This window comes from Necator americanus, chromosome X (assembly GCF_031761385.1).
Source record: "Necator americanus strain Aroian chromosome X, whole genome shotgun sequence".
NCBI lineage: Eukaryota > Metazoa > Nematoda > Chromadorea > Rhabditida > Ancylostomatidae > Necator > Necator americanus.
The window spans coordinates 6,865,163-6,890,063 of NC_087376.1; the positions used below are offsets into that span (position 1 = coordinate 6,865,163).

General features: G+C 34.4%; 1 protein-coding gene across 2 annotated transcripts; it reads right to left on the minus strand.

The window, feature by feature from the left end:
- Positions 1 to 417: 417 nt before the first annotated feature.
- RB195_021677 (uncharacterized protein) lies at positions 418 to 14,255 on the minus strand (the record flags this gene model as incomplete). Of its 2 annotated transcripts, XM_064208540.1 has the most annotated exons (13): positions 418 to 455; positions 594 to 659; positions 6,724 to 6,805; positions 7,746 to 7,808; positions 7,940 to 8,023; positions 8,086 to 8,235; positions 10,044 to 10,159; positions 10,237 to 10,393; positions 10,502 to 10,609; positions 11,073 to 11,320; positions 11,387 to 11,564; positions 13,319 to 13,409; positions 14,074 to 14,201. In XM_064208540.1, 13 exons carry the CDS (start codon positions 14,199 to 14,201, stop codon positions 418 to 420), a joined length of 1,509 nt encoding a protein of 502 aa, XP_064064420.1. The 2 variants fall into 2 exon arrangements, with proteins under 2 accessions (XP_064064420.1, XP_064064421.1); XM_064208539.1 differs by lacking the exons at positions 418 to 455; positions 594 to 659 and adding an exon at positions 6,560 to 6,660 and having other exon boundaries at positions 14,074 to 14,255.
- Between the last annotated feature and the right edge of the window lie 10,646 nt (positions 14,256 to 24,901).

The window sequence follows — 24,901 nt, forward strand, 5'->3', positions numbered from 1 at the left end:
GCGCACACTGTTAGCGCAATAGATAGAAGCTGTTTCCGTCACTTATGGGCCGCTATGATGAGCAAAAATGCTATGGGAAACGAGAGGAAAGGAGAAAAGACCTCACACGATGAACACAAAATATGATTCAGAGCTAGCTGTTACATTTATTATATTCAATGCTCGAAAAAGTTTTAGAAATTGAAGAAATGAGAATTCGAGAAATGATACTTTAAGAAAAAAAAAAGATGAACGGATCTGGATGAAGTCATATGGACAATGAAAACAAATGTTTCAGGATGTAAAGGTGTAGATACGAGACATGTAACGCTTTTGTTTTATTTGAAAATGATCGAAGAGGAAACAGACAACGATGTTCGTTGTCCGTACACGTTCACGCTATCGTCACTTCTGAATCACTCATCGTTTGTACGTCGTTCAGTTGTACGTCGACAATGAAGGATCATCACAATTCACTAAAAAGTATTTCAGAAAAAAAAAAGATGATTGACGGGGACCGGGACCTAGGGGACCTTCAGGGACCAAATCGATTGGTCGCAAGACCAGTGTTGAGACCAAATGTGTTGCTCGTGTTATCTATTGCCACGACGCACCTATACAAGCGATAACCGGAACTTGAAATGAGCATGGATCCATCCATACAGAAATCTCGATAGCGCCTAAATGAACCAGAAAAGGAAAAGAGAAAAAGAAGGAAGAACAAGGATCAGAAGTGTCCACTACGAAATTTCCGACCATGCTATCTCCAACACACAGAAAATACTTTTTTTTTGTTGTTGTTAAATAACAAGATTAAGAAAACAAAATAACAAACACTAAGGTGAATGCGAACAATTATTGATATTGCCATATAATTATTATTAATTATATATATATAATTATTATTAATTATTAATTATAAATTTTATATAAAATTATTAATTATATAATTATTTGTGATAATTTTGAACTGTATAGGAACAAGATGGAAGATGGAAAATAAAATAGAATAAAATAATAACCGCACATGAAAATTAAATCATCATTCTGTAACTGTTGATATTACTTAATTTTTTCGAAGAATAAAATCTTTTTTTTTGAGTAAATGTTTTTTTTACCATCTATAGACGTTGATAAGAAACTATGAAACAATGTGTTTCTTTAAGAGAGAAAGAGAGAGAGAGAAAGAAAGATAAATTATTTGGATTCTCATAGAAAAAATAATACAGTTGGGAAAATAAAACACTACAATGGGTGCTATAACTCACTACTTTTAGAAATCATAGTTATATCTACTTTTTCCAATAAAAAAAGAACTATTTATTCAAAATTGTACAGTATAATCGCCTATAATAAAATTTTTACTTCTTGTTACATTTTATATATTTTCTACATTTTATTACCTTCAAATGTTACCTTCAAATTTGAACGCTCTCCCTCAGAAGAAAAATCCATGAAGACAGAGATAGAGGATAAAAATTTGAAAAATCTAAAACTGAAAGTTTGCTTATCAGACTGTTGGTGACTAACTAATGGTGAGAGTGATTATGCCACTCATTCAGAACAAGAAAAGCATTTGAAAACAATTCCCTAATGATTTTGATTATACGAATAAAAATACATAATAATAATATAATAAGTAATAAAATATAAACATACACGTATATAGTAAAAATATAAAAGATAAAAGATGAAGTGTCTGGAATTAATCAGTCCGCTTGGGATGCGTTCCCACGTTCACTTCAATTCAGAATCGTTTGAGGTTTACGAATGCGTAACTGGCCTACGCAATGACTTATGAGGGGTAGCCGATAGGTCAAGTCAGTGTTTTTATCCTCCCAGACAAGTCTGGTACCAATTTATCGACCCCGGAGGGATGAAAAGCTTGGTAAGCACCAGGGCAGACTCGAACCTCCGATCGATCGTGCAGTAAGCGAAACCTCTAACCGCAATACTACATACAGGCAATGATTATGAGGAGAATATTACGGAAAAATGTGTTTCCGTTGAAATGTGAGAAAACGGCTGCCAGACAGAGGACTGTGATGGCATCGAAACTCCACGGCTTGCCACGTTGGCTTTAGCACCAGCTTCAAGGCCAGAAACTACTTCGTCACTTGTCACGACTTCTTCTCCTGTGCAAACAACTGCCAGAGAAAGACGCCACGCAGGATTGGGAATTCCAATAGATTCTTCATTGTTCCGTGATAACGTAGCAGAAATGCCAAATTCCACAGAGGAAGTGCTCCAGAAGATAATCGAGACTCGTGAGCAACAACCGCAAGTCAAGAAGATATGAGAAGCTGACCAACAGCGACTACTTCAATTCGGCATCAAAAACTTTGGCGCAGACAACTTTTGTCAGGATATGATCCCATCGGAGCTAGCTGGTTCTGAGGAGACGATGCGGTGCTTCACTGCCACGCTCAATGCAGAAGCGCCATGAGATTATAAGTGATGGTCATGGGACCTGTTGTCTACCGTTTGGACTCTGTATTGTACATTCAAAATAATAATATAATATATAATAAAATATATAATGTTCTTTTGATCAGACGTGACGTAAATTTATGTACATATCACTAACATAATGTTTTTATTTCATCTCTTCTTGGAATATTGTATGTAAGCTTATGTGATGGATAAAAATGTATTCATTTTCTAATACAGTAATCCTGCAGTAAATCGGATGGAGCTCTCACGATTTCTGGTTAAAAATATAAATAAAGAGAAACAAAATAATGTATCAGATAAATAATTTTCATTACTAGTAGTGAGATAGAAACCAACTCTATAAAAAACTGCCACAAACTTTAACTGATGTTTTTCCAATCATAAAAAAAGAAGGATTGCCAGCTGACACGAATCTCCCGATGAGAATCTATTTTTGTTATTCGTTAAAATGACCCAGAGAAATTGAAACTTGTGTTTTGCCAAGAAAACCAGATCAAATATTTGAAAAAAAATCCTCGAATGAAAAGTACGAGTTCAACATGAAAACATCAAGAATTTATGTTCTCCTAAACTTTAAATGAAGCAGCAGTAAAAAGAAAATTAAAAAAAACAGCAGACACACGAATCGCTGTTGCTGAATAAGAACAGGATCTCTAGTAATATGTAAGAAATATTTGACAGTGAAATTAATTAGAAATCCATGAATAGAATGAAGCCCGGACGTAGATTTGAATATCATTCACATTGTTTTCGTTTGGAACAGGTGTATGTGTATGGATGTGTGTGTGTGTTTGTTGCATGCTTCATAAAATTTCGAATCATTCATTTGAATGAGCGCATTTCAAATGCAAGAAAAACAATACATCGGCGACGATGTCGCATAGATCCACAATGAGAAAAAGAGAACTCTGGATAAATTGAAAAAAAAGCGGAGATTTTACGAGAAATACAATTAGCATACAAATATAAATAAGAGCCCATTCAACACATCATTCATTTGTATTAATAGCAATAAAAAATGAATGTGGTAATGAATTATTAGAAGGACAAAAAAAAATGCATATAAACACATAAATGTACATATAACACTGGAACTGTGTAGAAGTTCAGGATTTTTTTTTTCGTGATTGTTTTTTTTTCGGTTTTTTTCGTGCTCTACTGTAATTCGATTCCACTATAATCGAGCTTCTACACAGCTCCAGTCCCCCCGTCATAATGGCATCGGTGATTTTCGTGAATCAGGATATTCTTCACCTCCATTGTTCTCTTTATTGCAGTATCTTCGTTTTCTACGACTTTTTTTCTGACGATAAAATCGTTCACAACGGCTTAGAAGATAGCGTGAGAGGTAGATGACGATCTGACAAATTGAGATCAACGAACCACCTGCCCATAATGAGAATTGTCCTGAAATATAGTACATGATGTCATTCATAGAATAGCTCCTAATAATCTTCCAATCGATTGCACTTAACTGCAATGAAAAATATGAAAAATAAAGTTTTTTTCGCGTCGAGATCAATTTTTTTTAAGGATGAATCAGCGAAATGGACATCGGTTCCCGATGGTAGAGTTTAGTGAATGCATATATGGCTTATAGAATGAATTGTGCATAGATCAATCGATGTATTACGTCAGTATCCGCATCCGCTTAGAAAAATCAATTATCACGTGGTAATGAAAGATTTGGTCGGCATTGGGGCGGAACCGAACTGTCGACGGCACACGCGTAGCGATGACCGTTTACCGCTGCACCGTACCGACACATATTTTTCACTGTAGCGTATCGATGTAAAATGTTATTTTTTAAATGAGCAAATATTCCAACTTTGGTATCTGTCCTTTTTTTTCGTAGTTCTTTTGAAGCTCCTACAAATTGAAGCGTATAGAAAATAGTTGTACTAGTAACTTGTATTAATTATAAGTAATGAATAAAAAGACCCACGAGAATGAGCACAATGAAAAAAATTCCAAAAAAACAAACACATCTCGTCACCTAAACATCAATGAACATTTTTTGAATTCTTGCGATTTGTTTGCACACGAGAACTCCTCGAAAGAAAAATTTATGACATTCTCTGCTCAAAGAATGTTGTCTAGCCAAAGGAGGAGGAGATTTGAGGAAATCTTTGCTCTTTTACTGCAATAATCAAAGCTACAACGTAACTTCTCGGCATACTGAATTTCATTTTTTTTAAATAGAAGTTTTTAAAAGGAAAAATGATACTGATTTTGTTTTTTAAAAAAAAGATGGGCTTCTTTAATGGAAAAAGCCTTGTTGCAGTAATTCAATCAAGCCATAATTTCATGAACTTGCTTTCCTTCATAACGGTTATTATAGAGAATTGAGTGCTACATTCAGAATATGTTTTGTATTTTACTGTTTTTCTTTGTACTTTTTGATCTTCATCCATATTTATTTACAAATGTCAAATTTTTGGTAAATTTACGATTAAGAAATTTAGAAATGCGGTACTGTAATATGTGAACATCCTAGAAGGATCATTTTCTTAAATATTCAGGTATTTTAAATCCATGTTCTATAAAAAAAATAGTACCACTATCAAGTACATTATATATTTGGTAGTGGAATAAATACATTTGTATTATGTACTTGCAGAAAAATTTGCAATATTATTCTAAAAAAAAAAATTGGGGAGAGAAAACTAGCTGTATTACCTCGAAATCAGGAACTCCGAAGGATAAACTATCCAATCACTCCGTAAATCTTTTTTTAGGCTACGTGCTCGAAATTAGGAAAATTTGAAATTATTTGTATAATTGAAACTTATGGATCTCTTAAAACTACTTCATGGCTTCATTTTCGGAAAAAAAAACATTGAATGAAGAAAAGGATGAAGAAACGAAGCAGATCTTACCAAAGTTTCGAAGAAATATTGATTGACGTCTACGATCACATATATTGGAGTCTTATGAATTCCAAATAGCAAAAATGACACCTTTTTAAGAAATTAAACAATTTTTTTTACCAAGAATTCCCTTATGAATGGATTAGGAGAAAAAAATTAAACGTATTGTATTATATTCGAAACTGGAGAGAAAAAAGAACGGTTCATTAAAGTTAAAAATAATTTGTATAGAAGTGCTAAAACTTGTCTGTTGTCCTTTAGTAATAATTCTGGATTAAACCATGTTTTAAAGGCCGAGAAGAAGCAAAGGAATTGATCGAGTTCAAATTCCGTGAGTTTTTTTTGTATTGAATGCGTCGAAACTTTTCACATGTAAGGAGATAAGATGTCTCGCTGCAACGGGGCGCTGGGACCCTGTCAATAAATGGCAGTAAATGATAAGGAAGCGATGACGTCACTCAGTTAAGAACGTTCTGCTTTTAGTTGACACACATCGACAAAAGAACGTACTCAGTGCCAAATATCAGCAAAATATTTCATGGTGGTCAAAAAATTCAAATTAAATTTGATTTTATTACTTTATTTCGAACTTGGAAAGTTCGCCAGTTACACTGCGAAGAAAGTGATTCTCCAATTTCGCTGAAAACATTCTTTAGCAATCTTTTTGGAAAAATTATACTTCTGCTTTCGTAATTTCTTCTGGATCTCGATGGAGCATATGAAATTTCAGACCTCGCTGAAGAAATACAAATTTTACGTGAAAATTCACTCTAACGTCTAAGATTTTCTCTTTTTACTAGTGAACTCGGAATTAAGATAGTTAAAACATTTAGAAACAATTTCGAAAAAAATTAGCTGTCTTGAGTGTTGTTAGTTTGACAGTAGCAGAAATCCAGGTATAAGGAATTTGGATCCACTCTGAAAAATGTTCAGAAAAATAAACGATCTGGATTATGGTTGTTAGGTAAAAATTCAGTTTACTTAAATGCACTTAAATACAACGGGAACAGAAAATAAGTGAGGTATAAGTGAAAAATGAGAGTAGATGGATGAAAATCCAAGAATTAATATTATATTGAGTGGACGAGCGTAGCGCAAAGACAAGAGGTTACCAAACCGTTTACACGGTCAATAGTTCGAAACTGTTTCAGGCCAACCAAGCCCTCTAGTATTTCGCAGTCTATAAAAAGGGAAAGGAGTGTCCTGAGAGAATAAAAGCGTTGTCTTGAAAGGTTGATTGGATTCGGTATGTCACTCTATAAGCCAACATTCACATCGATGAACATTGAATGATTCTGGATTGTGAACAACGCACTGATCTCTGGTGCATCCCGCAGGGAATGATCAACGGCGAGCACTTTAACTTTTACTATATTAATTAAAGTGTAACCTTTTGCGCGAGGAACTATTCCTCACTTACCTCCAATCTGAGCTATCACCGATTGTAAAGGCATCGCAACGACATGCTTGATTACTGTGTAATCCAAATCCGTGAAATAGACCTGTAGGATAAGGAAATTAAGTACAGGAATTATTATGTTGCAGAAAGTGATTCTTCTTCAAAAATTTCTTGGAATCCTCGGGTACTCATGTCAGAGGAAGCGGAAGAAATTTCCCTCAAATGGCTACATTTGTTTTGTTTACATATTAACCACTACGTATCTGGAAAATGGAGAAGAATAATGTTTTCAATTAGTGTTTGTAGGATATTTTCAGATGGGACCTTTATTAGCATGACGTTTCGGGTTTTTCGGATGGTTGAAGTCAGTTTTAATGTATTATGACCTCGGTTTTCACTACCTTTAAAAATTATTGGAACACTGATCCAAAATAATGTGGAGCTCAACTGAATCAACGAGGGATTTTTCCAAACATGTTCTATTTAAGGTGAAAAAGCCGAAACGTCAGGCTGATAAAGGTCCCATCTAAAAAACTCATAGACAGATTAATGAAAAACACGTTTTTTCCTTATTTTTCAGATGTTTTGTTGTTGATATAAAAAAACAAACTTAGGTGCTTGAGGAGAATTTCTCCCGCTTCCTCTCCCTCTTAATTGTCAGTTAATGGAAAAAAACCTCGAAGTTTTTAAAACTGATTTCTGAAAAAAAAAAAAAACTACTTTGAAAATCATTGTTTTGTTAATCTTAATATCAACCATTTCGAGTAGATATTTTGGGTTAGTTCCCTTTATTTCCAATTTTTTTTATCTTCTTAGTCTTTTCTATTTTCTTTTATGGAAGCCCTATTGATTTCATTGATTGGTTGAGAATGAAAAGATGAATTTGAGAAATGTCCTCTACAGAATTATGTGTATTCTGTAGCGTCAGCTTTATATTTTAGTTTTTAAGTTTTTTTTGTTTTTTTTAATATTCTTTAAATGATAGTTACATCTACATCTACTTTTTCTTGAAGAAGAGATGATTCCTCGCAGGACCTACGCACTTCTAAAACAATAGTTGATTTGAGTTCTTCCCATTCAGATTGATTTGCGACGAAATATTTTGCCTAAAAATAAATCAATAAATGGTAGAATTTGTAAAATTGTTCCCCATAGTCCGATCATTCGAAGTTGCAGAAATTCCAGTAATCGAAGTGGATTTTATCTGACCAGTTCTAAATACTATTTTATAACTTACCACTTGTCCAGGAAATGTCGCATAACTGACCGATTTTTGATATTGCCAGTATGAGCACGGTGGTTTGCATTTTGATTTACAATTCTAAACATAAATGGAGCTATTTTTCCCGTTATTTCGATTTCGTTAAAAAAATAAAAACTCACCTCAACTATAGATGAACTGTTTTCAGGAAAAAGATGAGCAATAAAACAATGGAAGAACTGTTTTGTTGTACAAATATCTGGTTTACGAGGTTTTGTTGCAGCGGCAAGGGAACAATTACACATATCCTCTGCTTTTTTAGTAAGACAGAACTAAATAGAAAAAATTAAACTACTTATGAAAATGAAAGAAAAATTAAACTACTAAATTAAACTTAATTAATTAAAAAAATATGCAGAATGAAGAAAAAAATAAGGACTTTTTTCCATGGCGATTTAGTTTTTTTTTTTACATTCCAAATAATTTTATAATTAAATAAATAATAAATAATTTTAAACGTATAACTCCCGTTTCATTTCGCCGGTCTCATTTCAGCTGGGCTTTAATTATTCCCATAGTGAGTTCAAAGAACTAGACTTACTAAAAAGCTTATACTTTATTTTCAAGGTTTATTTTGCACATCAGGAAAAAATAATGGAAGAATACAGCAAAGTGTTTCAAAGACTAAGTTAATGGCAGCATACCACGAATCTGACGTAATGAGAGAATCCACGGTTTTAGCTAGAGATGAGGTTGTAGATTGCGGGATCCAGGGTGGTTCCGCTCGTTTCCCCATAGTCATGCAGCTGACATCGTCGTAAAAAACGTTAGTGTTGAATACGCCGTTTTTTTTAACGGCGGCGATTCTTTTCGGCTGTAACGCGACGCATCCAAGTGCGAGCTGTCGAAAATCAATAAGGTCTCCTCACCAATCTATTCAAGAATAACCATTGAACAAGCAGCAGCGGGAACCAGAGCGTGCACAAGTTGGCACGTAAACGTACCTCGTAGGAGCAAACGCCTTTCTCACGCCATTTTTTTACAACGATTATTCAGAGATGAGTGGAAGCACCCGGATCTCACAATCTACAAGCCTATCTCTAGCTTTTCCCGCGGCTTCCCTCATCACGTTGGATTCGTGGTATGCTGCCATTGAAGAGACTGGATCTATTGCTTTCAGCTGCATATTTTATTAGATTCAGGATAAGAAGAATTTTGCAACTTTGATGAATGAACTTCATGATTATGCAGCTTTCCACTCTCAAGACAAGTTTCATAAGAAAACGTCAAATTAAAACCGAGACGTGGATTCATAATGAAAATAGTTCTTGGTTTCAAAAGAAATAAGGACAACAATAAGCAAAACCAGAAGTTATATAGAGATGAATGACTTTGTGTGTGGAACACTTTAGTCGTAATAATAAACAATTAGACGTGAATACTGTAGTTGTATAACTAGGACAAAGTCAACACCTTCATTCCTTGGTTTCTTCTAATCAATTTCTTTGGGTCAATTCTTTCTTTCTTTGGGTTACGTAGGTCAAATCAATTTTTCACCTAACGTCTGCGTTTATCGCACTTTTTACTTTTTTTTACTGAGCAAATGTTTCAATGCTGAATTTAGGGAAAGCTTAAGTTCTGACGTCGTAAGACCATTCTACATTTGCGCCAAATTTGATTCATAACAGGAAAAACTCCCCTATTTTTTTTTTATTGTAAAAGTAAAGAGTTTTAGTTGTATTCCCTGAAAAGTTGTTATATAAACTCCGCACAAAAACTAGGTTATTTAATTTTTTTTCCCGTCTACTATTTGTAACAGCAAATATTTCACTGTCATACTTTTTTTCTCAGATTCAACAAGATTTGTGGATTATCAGCCTCATTGATTTCACTCGTTTCTTCCTAGGAATCCATAGCAAAAATTCTGCGGCAATAACAAACAATAACAATAGCAGATGAGAAGAGAACAGAGCGGTGTTTGATGAAATTTATACATCCAGGAAAATGCAGGAAAAGGAGAATAATTGACTTCATCAGAAAGAAGGTCAAAAATGAATTTTTACTAGAATAGTCTTTGCAGAAGTTTTTAAGTACTTTTTTTTTAATAAAAAAATAAGCTAAGAAAAATGCGGTGACTTACTTCAAAACACCATACTCTACTGTATGTACCATCATTATCTTCTTCACATTCATATCTTGGAGGATCATTCATAAATTCGTATTGTGTTGCCGATAATGGCATGATAGCATGAACACCTATGATAAAAATCCTTAATATCCCGTAGATACACTGTACTATTTATTATTGAGGATAATGAGGAAAAAAAACAGACCAGATGGAATAAAAGTGAGATCATTATCAATTCCTTTGCCACGTTCAGCAAGTTTTACCACAATACCATCGTTTAACATTTGATTTGCACCCGGATTATATAAATGTTGTGGAAGATTGATGACAATTCTTTCACCATATCCAAAACCGTCACCAGTCTGTGAAAAAACAGATTTTCGATGCACTAATATATATTTCATGGAAAAATCCACCACTTTTCTAGCAAATTATTACTTATTATTTTTCTTCAAATTGACAAAATTCACCTGATCAAATCCCATTAAACGAAAACATTTTCCTGCTGATGTCATAATCTCAGTCAAATTTTTACATCTCGAATCATCCTTGAAAAAAGCTTCGCAGCCAAGTGAAGCCTAAAATGATAGCCTAAAAATGATATATTTTGGATCAGTGCTCAACGCAACATTAAAAAAGTGAAAATGTATTTGATAGCGCGAAGAACCTAATTAACTTACAACAATTTATTGAATTTTCTAATCTAAAAATCTAAAAAACGGACTAATTAGTCGTTTTTTTAGACATCAGAGTACTACAAAACTTATGGAAATTAAAAAGAAATATTGCGATTCGGCGGAAACTACTTAATTTAAGTACAATATGATGTAACCAGTAGATTTCGGCGCGATGCGGGTTTTTACCGCTTGCAGCTGACTATGAACGTGTAACTGCAGCGCATGCGATGGCTGGGAGTAGAGTTAAGCAAGATTCCCGAAGCGGAGACTTCTACTGTAAATCCGCAGAAGCACATGCGGAATGTAACATGTGGATCGTGGATTTTTAACTGAACTACACCGGATATGGTAGATAGAAGCTTACAGCTTTTAAAAATGTCGTATACGACATATTTCCTATCCGATCCAGAAGCATTTCCAATTCGTATTCATGTGCATCCAAATTATTCACAGTTTCTTCGTACATTCGTGTTTGAAATGTATGAATAACAGGTGATGGATAGGAAAGTTCCAGATACTGAGCAAGTCCTGCTGAAACATTCCATTGCTCCAGAAATGATCGATTAAAACGATTGAATGGGCATATTACAATATCAGGTAGCGCTAATGTATCTGAAAAAATCACCTTTTATAAGATAATTATTTGATTATTTAAAATTTGAAAAAAAATCTCCTTACTTGCTTCCTGAATAAAATACGATACCACAACACGACGAAGTTTGAATTCAAGCATTATCTGCCAAACACCGTGACTTGTGAGCAAAACAGCCAAAACCAGTATAACTACCCAAATAAATCTCAGTTTACATGTTGTAGACAGTAAAAGATCTCGTAAACCATGAAGAGTACTATTATCCTGAAAGAAGAAAAAGAGTAAGCTCAATTAATTATTGGATGATTTTTTTTTTCTTCAGATTCTGTATAAATACAACTACTATCATAATTTTTTATCTATTTCGACAAAAAAAAAACTCAGCTATTCATTTTTCTTCAACTGACAGTACAACTTTTCCAATTTACTTTTACTTTCGATGGGACGTCAACTAAGGAAACGGAAGTTGGAGTCCTCCAAGTAATTTCCGTCGCGTCAATTTTATGTGATGGGTTTCAACAATGCTTGTTCATGAAATAGAATCTCTCCCGCTTTACTTAAAAATGTTCCAGAATTTTCGATTCCCGATATTTTGTTTTTGACGAAAATATATCGAACGCATTCGTCAAAATATTCTGGATATGGAATGAGCTACATTTAAAAACTTTGAGGAAAGATGAAATCAAAAATCAGTCAACTGTTAAAAAAACTACTAAAAAAAGAAGTGTTGAATAATTTTTTCTATATAGTATCAGTGATTCACAAACACAGTGAACGGAATAATACGAAGTACGTATAATGCGGTTAGCAAAAGTCCTCTTATTTATTTTTTTTCATAAAAACGTTTCCTTATTTATTTCTTTTCATAAGCAACCTCGTTGTTTATGAAAAGAAATAAATAAGAGGATTTTCCTTTTTTCCTTTGTTGTTGAAAAAGAAGAACGATGGCACCATATCAACGCCACAATCGCAAATTCGCTGCAGTTTGTGAAAAAAAAAATATAAAAACTCCGTAAAAAGAGTTTGAATAGCCTCCAAATTTTAAGGACCATAAGTGAAGACCTATACTAAAGAAAAAACACATGCAATTAGATGTAGAAGATTTCTAAGAAATTATGTCAGGAATTTCTTAGTAGGCAGAAAAAATTCAAGAATCGAACCAATATGTATTTCCGAGGAAATAAAACGTTCATTACGTGAAGAATGATCTATGAATTTACAAAATCAAAAGTCAAACACTTCTGGAATGAATTTGAAATGGAGCGAAATTCTTGAATGTGCTGATAATAGGAAAAAAACACCGGATTTATAAAGAAATTATTCACATTTCTTTAAAAATACTATACAACAGGGCATAGAAAAATCTCGAAGAATCTATAAGTGTTAAATGATGTTGAATGACAATGTTGAACAACCGTGGAGATAATTACAATCCAAGAACTATCCTGAAACTAATAATTAACAGCTGTAAAAAAATTTTCCTAACTATTTTAGAAAGCATCTGACGTATGGTAGGACTGGACCGGTTGTAAATGAATTTTATATTTTATTATATTATACCCCATTCCATATTCATCCTGACAACGCGTACTCTTATTTACGAGATTCTTCCCAAAACAGTAGCACTGTACAGGTATCAGTTAGAGTTTTTTTCGTACTTTTCAACCTAGTTTACTTAAGAAAATTTTTTAAAGTTAATTTCTCCACAAAATGCTTCTTGCATGACTTATTAATTAAGATAAAGCGCAGCCAATTTCAAACAACAGCAAAGAATCCAGGTTCTATGTGCATAACTTATTTGACAACAATGGATTCTATTATATTCTATTCTACACATATTAACATGGATGGAGTAGATTCCATAATAATTACAGTGAACCAATTTTTCAGTTGCATACTTTTACTTTTTACCTCTTCTTCCAGAAAAATGCTCTGTGTGCATGCAAAATAAACAACTTTAATGACACTCGGTGTATTCAGGAGTTATTTGCATTTTTTTCCAACGGAAAAAACCTTACCCTCAATAATAACAAGCTGTCATCGACGTCATCATCGGACGCGTCATCCGCCAACACTTCTGCGACAACTAATCGAGATCTTTTTGATCCTCTATAATTATGAATTGGAACTTATTTGTGTCGTAAAAGAAATAAGAAAAATAAAAATAACAAGTTTTTTTAAGCTAAGGAAAAGTTATTCGATTTTTCTACGGGACAAAACGTCTACAGGATGAGTTTTTCGCGAAAAAAAAATTTGTTGAAAAAATATATCGACATCGAGAAGGCGAAATCTTACTACTCACTGGAAGATGACGTGAGCTACACATATTTTTTAACGTTTTTAAAACACTAACTTTTAAAATAAGGAATAAATCAACAACAACACCCGCATTAATATGTACAAGTGATAGAAACAAAATGTAAAAAAGTCAAAAAAAAACCTCATCAGGTATCTGCCTATCTCAAAAAATTTCAAAATCTGCTGTTCTAATTGCAAACGGAAAGGATCCATGTGCTAACGTTATGAGATTCAGAAGATTTTGAAAGAAATTAAGCATCAAACAAATCTCCAATTTTGCCCGATTATTTCAAAAATGTTAAGATATGAAGAGAAAATTGAGGGCACTTTTCAAATTTTCCTCCACCAGATGTTGTTGTTTTTTGAGACTTTTTTTTTTTTTTACAAATAGTCACTCTAAGGATGTTTTCCTTTGAATCTTATGGTTAGATGGTTAGAAAAAAGAAAAAAGGTACTTTTTAAAATTTCAACTAACTTATTTCTGCTGCTGTAACGTCGTGATAGACGTCGTTTCAGGATCTTATTCTCCGCTTGAACCTTCTCCAATTCTTTATGATCATCACCTCTTTGTTGTCGATCTCGAAGATGACCATTAGGGTACATCAAGTGATTTTCAAACCGTATTGCTTGAACAGCCCTGGGACCAGAATATTGCATAATTTGATTCGAATCACTAGTAGTTCATGCACGATAATCACTAAATATAAGCGTTTGACGATGAATATTAGTTCGAATAATAAGCTCAGCTGTCAGATGATTATGTGGCAGTTGACGTCGCGAATAAATACACGAGGGAAAAAAAAAGAGCGTTCAATTGACTTCTCAGCAATAGTGAACTACGTTCTAGTCCTGTTTTTCGTGTTTTCTCCTCTCGTCGTTGAATCTCGTCCGAAGCAGCCGGATGGCAAATGAAGGCATCAATAGGAAGCGCAACGGACGTGCGCTGTTGCTACCGGGCCATGGCGAAGAGATGTGGAAGGGTGAATTCTCGCTCTACTCTCTTCAAGTATCGAGTAACTTGAAATCCAGGATATTCGTTCATTCTAGGATCTAATATTGTTCTCGTCATACTCGTTAAATAAGGAATAATTGTCAAGAAGCGAAAATCAACTTCTTATACACATACGTATGTATGTATGGCCGAAAAAAAAAGAATCCAAATATTCCTGTGTTTTTGCCTGCCTGTTTTTTCTCAAATAATGAAAATAATTTTATCATATACGATACGTCCCTAATTTGTCACCAAAAGCATGATCACATAACAAAGAAAAAAAATAATAGGCGGATGCATTACATGTCAGCTAAAGAACACCATATACGCAAATTATTACTGGATATGGAGCTACTAGTCAATATTTTGATAATGCATTATGGTATTAGTAGGTCGGCAATGAATTAATGGAGTTGTTTTTGAGTTCCGTACTTCATTCGTAAAAGAGAATTGGATATAAGCTGCAGAAATCCTTCATTCTGGGATAACAAAGAATCTAACATTTACTACAATCAAATAATCTCTGCTCATAATCTCCTTGAAAACACTAAACTAAATTCACACCATGAAAAAATCCATGAAAAAACTACTCTATTACGCTAATATCAATTAATTCAAGTCCATAACGTTCATACTTACCGTTGATATCCGGAACGATTTCATCAATATTATTGAGAAAATCCATGAAAAAAACCCACCAAAAAATGTTTTTTTTTTTCGTTGCAAAGAATACAGCGGATACTGGGTGGATAATAAAGATAAGGATGATTAGAAAAAGGTAGGGATCGAGAATAGGATAGGGCTAGTACATATTAAAAAATATGTACCGATAATGAGTAACGGAAATTTTCAAAAGGAATTATTTCACTTTGTTTGTGCTCCAATAGTTATTTTATTGGTCATGCATGTTAAAATTCAATATATTATCAAAGAAATTCTGGAAAAGATTACTGAAATTCTGGAAAAGAATGGTGGATTTTCTTTCCTCATAGAATTTCAAAAGTAATAACGGAAGAAAACATATACTGGAACTAAGAATATGAGTTGAATATAAGGTTGCAATAATCGTCATTAAATACATTATAGTGGAGATATTAAGATCTAAAATTCCATTGAAAAACGGAAATTACTTTTGAAATGTTCAGTGTTTTTAAAAATCCACAAAAAATAATCTGAAATTCTCTAAGACAAACTGGAATCGAGGAAATTCGTAGTGATACCCTGGAAGATGGTTGGATTCTTTTGTAAGTTCGAATATAAAGTGAAACTGAGATATTATATGCATTTTAAAGTAACAATTGTGGCTAAGAAAATTAATGAGCGGCCATGCCCGGCTCCGTAGAGGTTCACCACAATCGTTGAGACGGTTTGGCGTCGACCAAAACAGGATATCTCATTTCAATATTGCCAAAAAAATCCTTAGTGTTCACCATTTCAAATATTTTATCTTGTTCAACATATGGGGGAAAAACCATAATTTTTTTCAGGAAACTATTCCTATTTTTAAATATTTGGTACTTTTTCCAAAATATACATCTATGGTCAATAATACAATTATGTAATTACAAACCATGTAGGAGAATGAGTTTTTGCATCACAAAAAAATTACCTGGAGGTGAGTTCTATGGGACTTTTAAAGAAAATAAAAATGACTGAACCGGACAAAATTCCATGTTGAAATCATGGAAGAATAAGAAAAGATAAAATAAATGGAAAAAATAGGTCAGTTTTCAAAAGCGCTTATTAGGCAGCTATTTAAGAGCTACTTTAAAAAAACAATATGAAATTCTGGAATATAATAAAAGAGCCCGTCTGTTGATTTCCGGCATTGAGGTCGAGAAAGAGATATCGAATGAATGTGTCTTAGTTGAAGTTAATTTATGTGAATGTTCATGGGTGAGAAGACACGATAAAAATAGAATTTTATACAATTTTAATGATTTTTTTCCGGATCTAAGGAGACTGAGGCCGAAATTTCGACCGGATAGAATGCATCATAGAATTGAATAAAACAACGTGAATGTGTGAAAGGTGATATATATCAAACTATATTCATTCTTTCACAGTTACTTTCTAAGAAGAATGATAGTTGAATGAAGAGTGTTTTAGCCTAGAAAGTAGTAATAGCTGCGGAAAGATGGTATTCATGAAAAAAATTCCAAAAACCACATCTCGTGGCGAATTAATTATATATAAACATCGGCTGCATATCTTGATTTCAATGGCTTAGCGTCTAAATTGTTTTCATGAATTTGAATTCTGCTACGTTATAAGCCTTTGCCTATGTTTAGTTGTGGAATCTAAATCAAAATTCCACAATCCCATTGTTTTTGTCAACAGCTGCGTGTGGAAGAAAAAAAAAGATGCTAGCACTATTGCTTATTTCTGGAAGAAAATATGTTCCCATTCGTATGCAGATTCAATGTAATGTAATGTAATCCTATAGTACATAATGAGATGTCTCGATAGAAAAATTCTGACGTCAAATTTCTCATTAAAATAGACGATGCGATTTACCTAATGAGGTTAATAATACTCAAAATACTAGATTATTTTCATGTTACCGTTATCCTTGAAACAAAATGACGAAATAGAGGAATTAGGGCAAGATATAAACAAACTCTAGGCAACATTGTACGTAACACCTTATAACTTAAGTTAAATTGTTCACAAAAATGCGAAAAAAATGCTGTATTATTAATTTTTGCATGAAAATTCTAATGGAGAAATTTATCTCCATTTATATCTATCTCTATCTACAACACCGCTACTAACTTGTGTCCCAAAATCCGTCGCCGACGGATTAATCCGTCGCAAACCGTCGGAATTTTTGGAAGTGGTCAAAATTAAATTTTACGTAGTAGCATTCGAAAGTAAATGAGCTGCTGATTTCAAATATACTTCGAGAATTTACTTTTGACAAATGTGTGGCCTGAAAACGGGCAAAGTTTCCTCAAGCCCTGTTAATTACTTTCACACCTCCGCAATCCTTCCATTGACATATCCCGCGGATACATCTCCATGGAAGGAAGGAATGTTCATAGGATTTCCGCTTATTTCTCGAAATTGGAAAAATTTTTATTACATCCGTAATCAGGAGGTTATTTAGAGCATTTTGGTACCCCACATCATATGTTTGTCCGAAATTTCCATTCTCTTCAGAAATTCACGAAAGTGCTCCATCTAAGATTAATAAAACGCCATGCTTTCGAAGCTGTGAAAAATCTCCTCGGAAATTTATCAGCAAACAACTTGTACTTGACAATAGTTTATATTTTAAGTTTCTAGCTTGGAATATGTCTAGTTTTTTCCCGGTGTCAAACTTACAACATTACTCAACATTATTTCGTTATTTGATCTAATTTTTGAACAGCTGTCAACAGCTTAGAATGAATGCTTAAGTCTCGCGATTCGGTACTTGCCTAGAACTCTCCTTGCTTCACGAGAAGAGAATTAGGCGCTAACATTGGATGAGAGCTACACATGGTTTTCGAGTGACCAAATTGAGGAAATTTTCGTCTGTTTTCACAAAACAGAAATTTTTGCAGCCTCTATGAATTTTTTCACCACCACAAATACCCAGTTCTTCTCACAAAAAGACGCTCTTTCGAATGATGTTAAATCCACTTTTATTTACAAACTTCAAAATTTCAACACTGAGTCCGCCCTCTTATAGGGCAGGCGATATTGTATAGCTGGAATGGTTATCGCGGCCCAGGCACGGTCTGCCAGGCATCTCACACCTTCGATAGGTGACTCCTCTGGCGATTCGGCGTCACAGAGAGACATTAATGTTTGAACATAAATGAACGGTGACGAGAATTCTACACAGTTCTTAGTCATCGGAACCATACACCTACTTCAATTTCACAAGCTTTCGGAAAGAAATACAAACTAACGAAACAAACCTCCTGAAAAAGACAGACATGTAACAAATTAAGACGTTTTATGGAGGAAAAAATCGGAACATCTTAAATTTTTGAATTTTCCGTGTCTTGCAGTTTAATTAAAATAATATTCACTTCTTCCTCTCTTCCCTCTCCTCTTCTTTTTATTTCTTGGTTTAGTTTCGTCAGTCATTTTCCTTCCTAGCCGTTTCAAATTATCACTGTTTTTTTATGAATAAGAACTCTTTAGAATTCTCGTCACCGTTCATTTATGTTCAAACATTAATGTCTCTCTGTGACGCCGAATCGCCAGAGGAGTCACCTATCGAAGGTGTGAGATGCCTGGCAGACCGTGCCTGGGCCGCGATAACCATTCCAGCTATACAATATCGCCTGCCCTATAAGAGGGCGGACTCAGTGTTGAAATTTTGAAGTTTGTAAATAAAAGTGGATTTAACATCATTCGAAAGAGCGTCTTTTTGTGAGAAGAACTGGGTATTTGTGGTGGTGAAAAAATTCATAGAGGCTGCAAAAATTTCTGTTTTGTGAAAACAGACGAAAATTTCCTCAATTTGGTCACTCGAAAAGCATGTCTAGCTCTCATCCAATGTTAGCGCCTAATTCTCTTCTCGTAAAGGAAGGAGAGTTCTAGGCAAGTACTGAATCACGGGACTTAAGCGTTCATTCTAAGCCGTTGACAGCTGTTCAAAAATTGGACCAAATAACGAAATAGAGTAGTGTTGTTTAGAAAAATCGAATTGTTCATAGGATGATGCAATATTCGGTAATATTTTATAATATTTGTATAGAAGAAATATAGAGCAACACCCTTTTGATAACTTTTTAGGCCAGGAAATCTCGAAATTGACGTGGTTGAGAAAATATAAAGTGAAGAATATGTAAATTCTGGAATGTAGATTATGGTTATGAGCGTGGCACCGCTCAATTTCCCCTAATCATCCTGAAAAACGGCGTTTGTTCCTACGAGGTGCGTGAAAGCGCTCCTTCTTCGCTTCACGCGCCGCGCCTAAGAGCGAGCGGTCGAAAATCAACGAGGTCTCTTAAACTGCTTATTCAAGTAAAACTAATGAACATGCGGTTAAGGGAAATGGAGCGAGTACAAGCGGCGCGTTCTAACGTGCCTCGTAGGAACAAACGCTGCTCTCACGTAGTTTTTTTTCTCGGAACGATTAAGAGGAATTGAGCGGAGCCACGGTCGCACACGTAATCTATACCCCGAAGTTTGTATTTTTACACAAGTTTCCCAACTATGTCGGTTTTCTCGTAAGCTGCCTATTACATTTTCGTTCTAAAAATCAAATTCAAATTCCATTCCAGAATGTTTAAGTCTATTTCACGAAATATGTGAAAAGTGCAACAAATTACCGCCATTGAAAAGCAGCACCCATAAATAAAATAGCGTCCCCGAAATTTTATGGATTTGTGGGAACCAGTAGAGAAAGTAAACAGATTTATGTTATAGATTCATCCACTGCACTCAAGATTAATCCATTTCGTTGTTTTTATCTGAATTAAGGTTTTGAGTAGATGAAACTTCTGGAACCCACGAAAATTTCTAGAGATTTGTTAGGGAATCCAGATCAGATGTGTTGCTAATTACTGCAAATAAATAATAACGTTCAGGAGGCGAGATAAATTACAATGACGTTCGAACTCATTTAATAATAATTTAATGAATAACCCTAATTTCTATATTTTATAACCAATTCTGCAGAGTGAATTGAAGATCTTTTCTCTGGATCGTTCTTTTCAAAGCAGTGCTTTGGTTTTGTTTGAAATCCGCATTCCGTCAAACCGAATGCTACTTCTTTTGAAGCATAACGAACAACAATTGAGGTTGTAAGATCCGAGAGTACGGTACAGGCGTCATCCTCTTCAGAAATGACACATTATCAAAGGACTTTCTTTTTTTGGTCTCCTTCTCGCTTAACTTCCTTGACTGAGACGCAAATTAGGGGAAGAAAGCATCAGAATGATTTGAATGATTAGAAGAAGATCGCCCTGGGTTCGGAGAATTACTCCAAAAATTGAATTTCAAAAAACCACACTTCGCAAACGAACGAACTAATTGTAGGCCTCAGGGGAGAAGGATTACTGTGGGTTGCGTGAAAGCTCTACGCAATTACGTCATTCTTTAATTATCACTCATAGAGACAGTTCAGGAGCAAAAAGCTAAAACTGTAATGTTAAAAATACTCATATTTTCGGCATCACAGGAACGACCGATGCACAATCCACGACGAGCAAAATTCAAAAAAAAAGTGGAACACGTTCCACAGAAATTTTCTAAGAAGTTTGCACCACCTCGTTCACTTCAATTCAGGATCGTTTGAGGTTCGCGAACGTGTAACTGGCTTATACAATGACTTGCGGGGGCTAGCCTATATATCAGGGCAGTGTTTTTATCCTCCCAGAAAAGTCTGGCACCAATTTATGGACACCGGAGGGATGAAAGGCTTGGTGAGCATTAAGGCGGATTCGAACCTCCGATCAATCGTGCAAGAAGCGAAACTTCTAACCGCTACACTACACCCGCCCTAAAAAAAAATTAATAAATGTAATAAACGTGTAAAATGTACATACTGATATATAAACCGCATGAAAACTACAAGAGGCGGTTTTGATGTGGAGCATTACGTACTTTTCAACAATCTGAAAAGCCTTGCGAGTAAAAAAATTTCACGTTTCGAGTTGATTTGGAGATTTCAACCTTTCAGTTAAAACATACTGTTCACATCCGTATCAGGAATTTTACCTATGGTCACTGCACTTGCATTGCTTCCAGAAAGGATTAGTCTGTACCAGCGTGTAACTGAAAGAGAGATAACATTGGAATTTCTTGAACGTTCACAGTTTTTTTCTTTTGTAAATGCTCGAGAAATTTCACAAATTCAGAAGTTCTTGACAAAAAAGAATTGCATTCGTCGGGAATTATATTTACGACCAGTAAAATTGATCCTGTCTACTTAATAAGATGATAAATTCATAAGAAAGAAAAGGGCAACTGAGCAAAGCTCTCACTTTGGAAAGTGCACTAGCAAATTAAAAGAAATTATAGATTAAATGGATATTAATTATTAAAGGCATCACTCCACGAAGCTGAGGTGGTACGGATTTCAGGTGGAGTATTCGTATACGGGATGGGAGACTATGGAGACGGGGGTGATTCCGTCCATTTCTTCCTAACTGCCGTAAAAAACAGCCAGCAAGATACGGCTTCAGGCATTCTGGCGCGCTATTCTCTACGAAGAGTTCGACTGGAGCGCGCCAGCCTTGTGCCCGCGTCGCATCTTTCGGGCCGTTTTTTACGGAAATTAGGAAGAAATGGATGAAATCACCCACCTCTCCATATTCTACGGTCCCGTATACGAATACTCCACCTGAAATCCGTAGCACCTCAGAATCGCGGGCTGATGCCTTTAATATCATAAGCAATAATATCATTCATATCTAAACTAATCTAGAAACAAATGAAAAATATTTTCAAAAGATAAACTAAAAACTGAAGACAAACACTCCGAAGCGTGAGCCGAGAATAAAAATCATTTCAAGAAATCTCAAAATCCGCATCTCTTGGTAGTTTTCCTAAGGTTTATGGATCAAAATGTTCTTCCACAAAGGAGTTTCATTTAGGATCGTATGTGATAGCTATAATCCTAGTCATATAAGCTAAGATCCATTGAAATGAAGGAACAATCGACCTTTTTTGAAAATTTCTTCGGAAAAGTGTTCTAAGTCATGTCCGAAACCATTTTCCTCGTCTTGTGCTATCAGTTGTGCATCTGCAACTAGAATTGTATGCAATATAATAATTAAAAATATAATAACGATATTAATAATAATGATGTATAATTTCAACACTGTACTTCCGAAATCTTACTCCTGAACTATTTAAACAACCGATAACTAAAACGAAGTATAATTACGTTAACCGTATGAGCTCACTGCAATATTCCTCTTCGGACCGCAATTACCACGATTATGAAATCGTTATCAATTTTTCAAGGTAATTTCTCGAGTAATTCCTAAAAAAAAGTGAAGATGATTATAATGAGGTCTTTTTCTGAATTATTTCCCACTGAAAAAAGTTATGCGAGGTTAAAGCAAACGCAGAAACGCGAATCCTCCGATAACTCGATAATTTTTCTCGTAGTTCCACATTTAAAAAATTCCCTATTCACAAGAGTATTACAGCTCATCAATTGTACTTGTAAAAATACACGGATAAGAGTTCTTCTGCGAAAATATGGTAAAAAAAAATATTTTGAATACCAAATAGTGAACAGCGGTGAAGACGGAAATTTTTCCAAGCTGTCAAGAGATTTTGTATGACTCAGAATTAGCAAATATTGTGAAAAAGAAATACGTGATAGGGAGTTAGAATCAAGGAATTATGTAGTTAGTAGGCTATGATCCTGAAAACCCGATCTAATAGAAGTGAAACAACTAAAGGAACCGTTAAAACAGCCGGGATAGTAAATATTGTATGGACAAAATGTCTTGCAACCTTTTAAAAAAATAAACATCAACAGTTTTACTGCAAAATAGATCCAATTATTCGATTTATTCGGAAATTCCACCAATTACCTAATCGTGAAGTAGCCAAGAAATTTTTTTTCCACATCGAGCATGACAAAGATCTCCTAAATAAGGAATTTTCTATGAACATTTGTATTTTTACGAGATATTTAAGTGTTTGGTAAAACCTTTTGCCCTACGTAGCCATTTCTCTTCTTATTTTGTTGTTGTTGTTTTTGTTTTTGGAACACCTTGAAAATTAAAAGAAAATTATAACAGTTTTGAGAATTAAATCAAAGAGTGCATATATTTTTCAACCATAAAGTGGGAAAAATACTCATAAATTCATAGGTTCCTCAAAAATTTGGCGGAAAAAAACGAAAATAAAGAAATGTACAAGTTTCACAGATCTTTTTTTTCAGAGAAAAAAAGAACCAACAACAATCAAGAATTTTGCGAATAAAAAGTGGATGAAGCATGTCAGCTGAAATCCACACAAATCCACAGATCACAACGAGACTTCCGCCCCATAATGTGAGTTACAAATCAGCGTTACGGTCATTACGAGCGCAACAGCATACAAACTAGCACAAATCCGCTACGCATTTGATCTTATTTACTACAAGAGAATTTTTCTTGAAATTACGAGGATTCCTTGCTTCATTAATTAGTGCTACAATCTCAATCTCCTACACGAGGAAATCCAGAAAAAAAAAACAACAAAGAAATGAACATTGATGCATAGAAGTAATTTTACGTCTTATTATTTGTTCGATAAAAAAACATGCTGTATTTATAGGATATATCCTTAAATGGGTAAGAAAGTGTTTCTCTCAGTGAGAAAATGAAGTTAAACGTCAAATAAAGGTAAACATACACTCAGAAGCTACCATTAAGGTGCTTTATTCTGTTGTAATTTTCCCCGACCCTCATATTTGTTGACGGTTTTCTAATAAACAAATAAATAAACAGATAATTTTGCTTGACCGAGGAATGTAAGGAGAAGGAAAATACAAACGGTTCGTGTGCCAACTACAAATAACCGAAAGTATTAAATTCAAAAATATTAGAAGTGACAAGAAGAAATGTATATTTTCCAGTATTAAATCTACTCTCAGAAGATTCCAGGAATCTGAGTAAACTCCGCATTACTGTTGACGAAATTGCCTGAAAGTAAATAGTGAATGCAATTCAACTTTTCGAAAGGGCCCAATTCCTTTTTTGAGAAAGAAGAGGAGAGAAAGACGACACTGACGTGATTGTGAAGGATGGAAGTGGATGTTCGGAGGAAGTTCTCAATGGCTGAGCTCACCGGCACTCTTATACGCTTACACTTTTGTGGTGAATAACATCAGCTCCAGGAGGACAGCTACGCAGTTGTTGCAGTTAGAATATAGATAGTACATTATATATGTGTGAGAGATAAATGCATTTATATAATATTGACATTAAAACAACAGCTGAATCTTCTCTTCAAGTTTTTCATGAAATTTTCTTGTCAGGAAAGATACTGTACTGATGTGAAGTTTACATAATTTCCTCAGGTGCATATTACCGTATTCAGGGAGGGAGTCAAATTTCCCCTTTGTTAATACTTTGATTCCAGAATAGAAACGAAAGGAAGCACCCACGTTCCACATAAAAAATCATTCCCCCTCCGAAGCGAAGTGTAACACACTTCAGAAATTCTTATGTATTATCCACTTCCTAATTAATTAGAAGGTTATAAGTTGAATTTGTATTTAACGCCATCGAAACTCTGGAATTTTTAGAATTTTCAAGATGATCTGTTTTCCGGAAATAACATATATGAAGATGATGTGTCCAGTAGTGCAGGAAAGTGAACTAAATCTTGTATATATCGTATTATATTATTTATATAATAT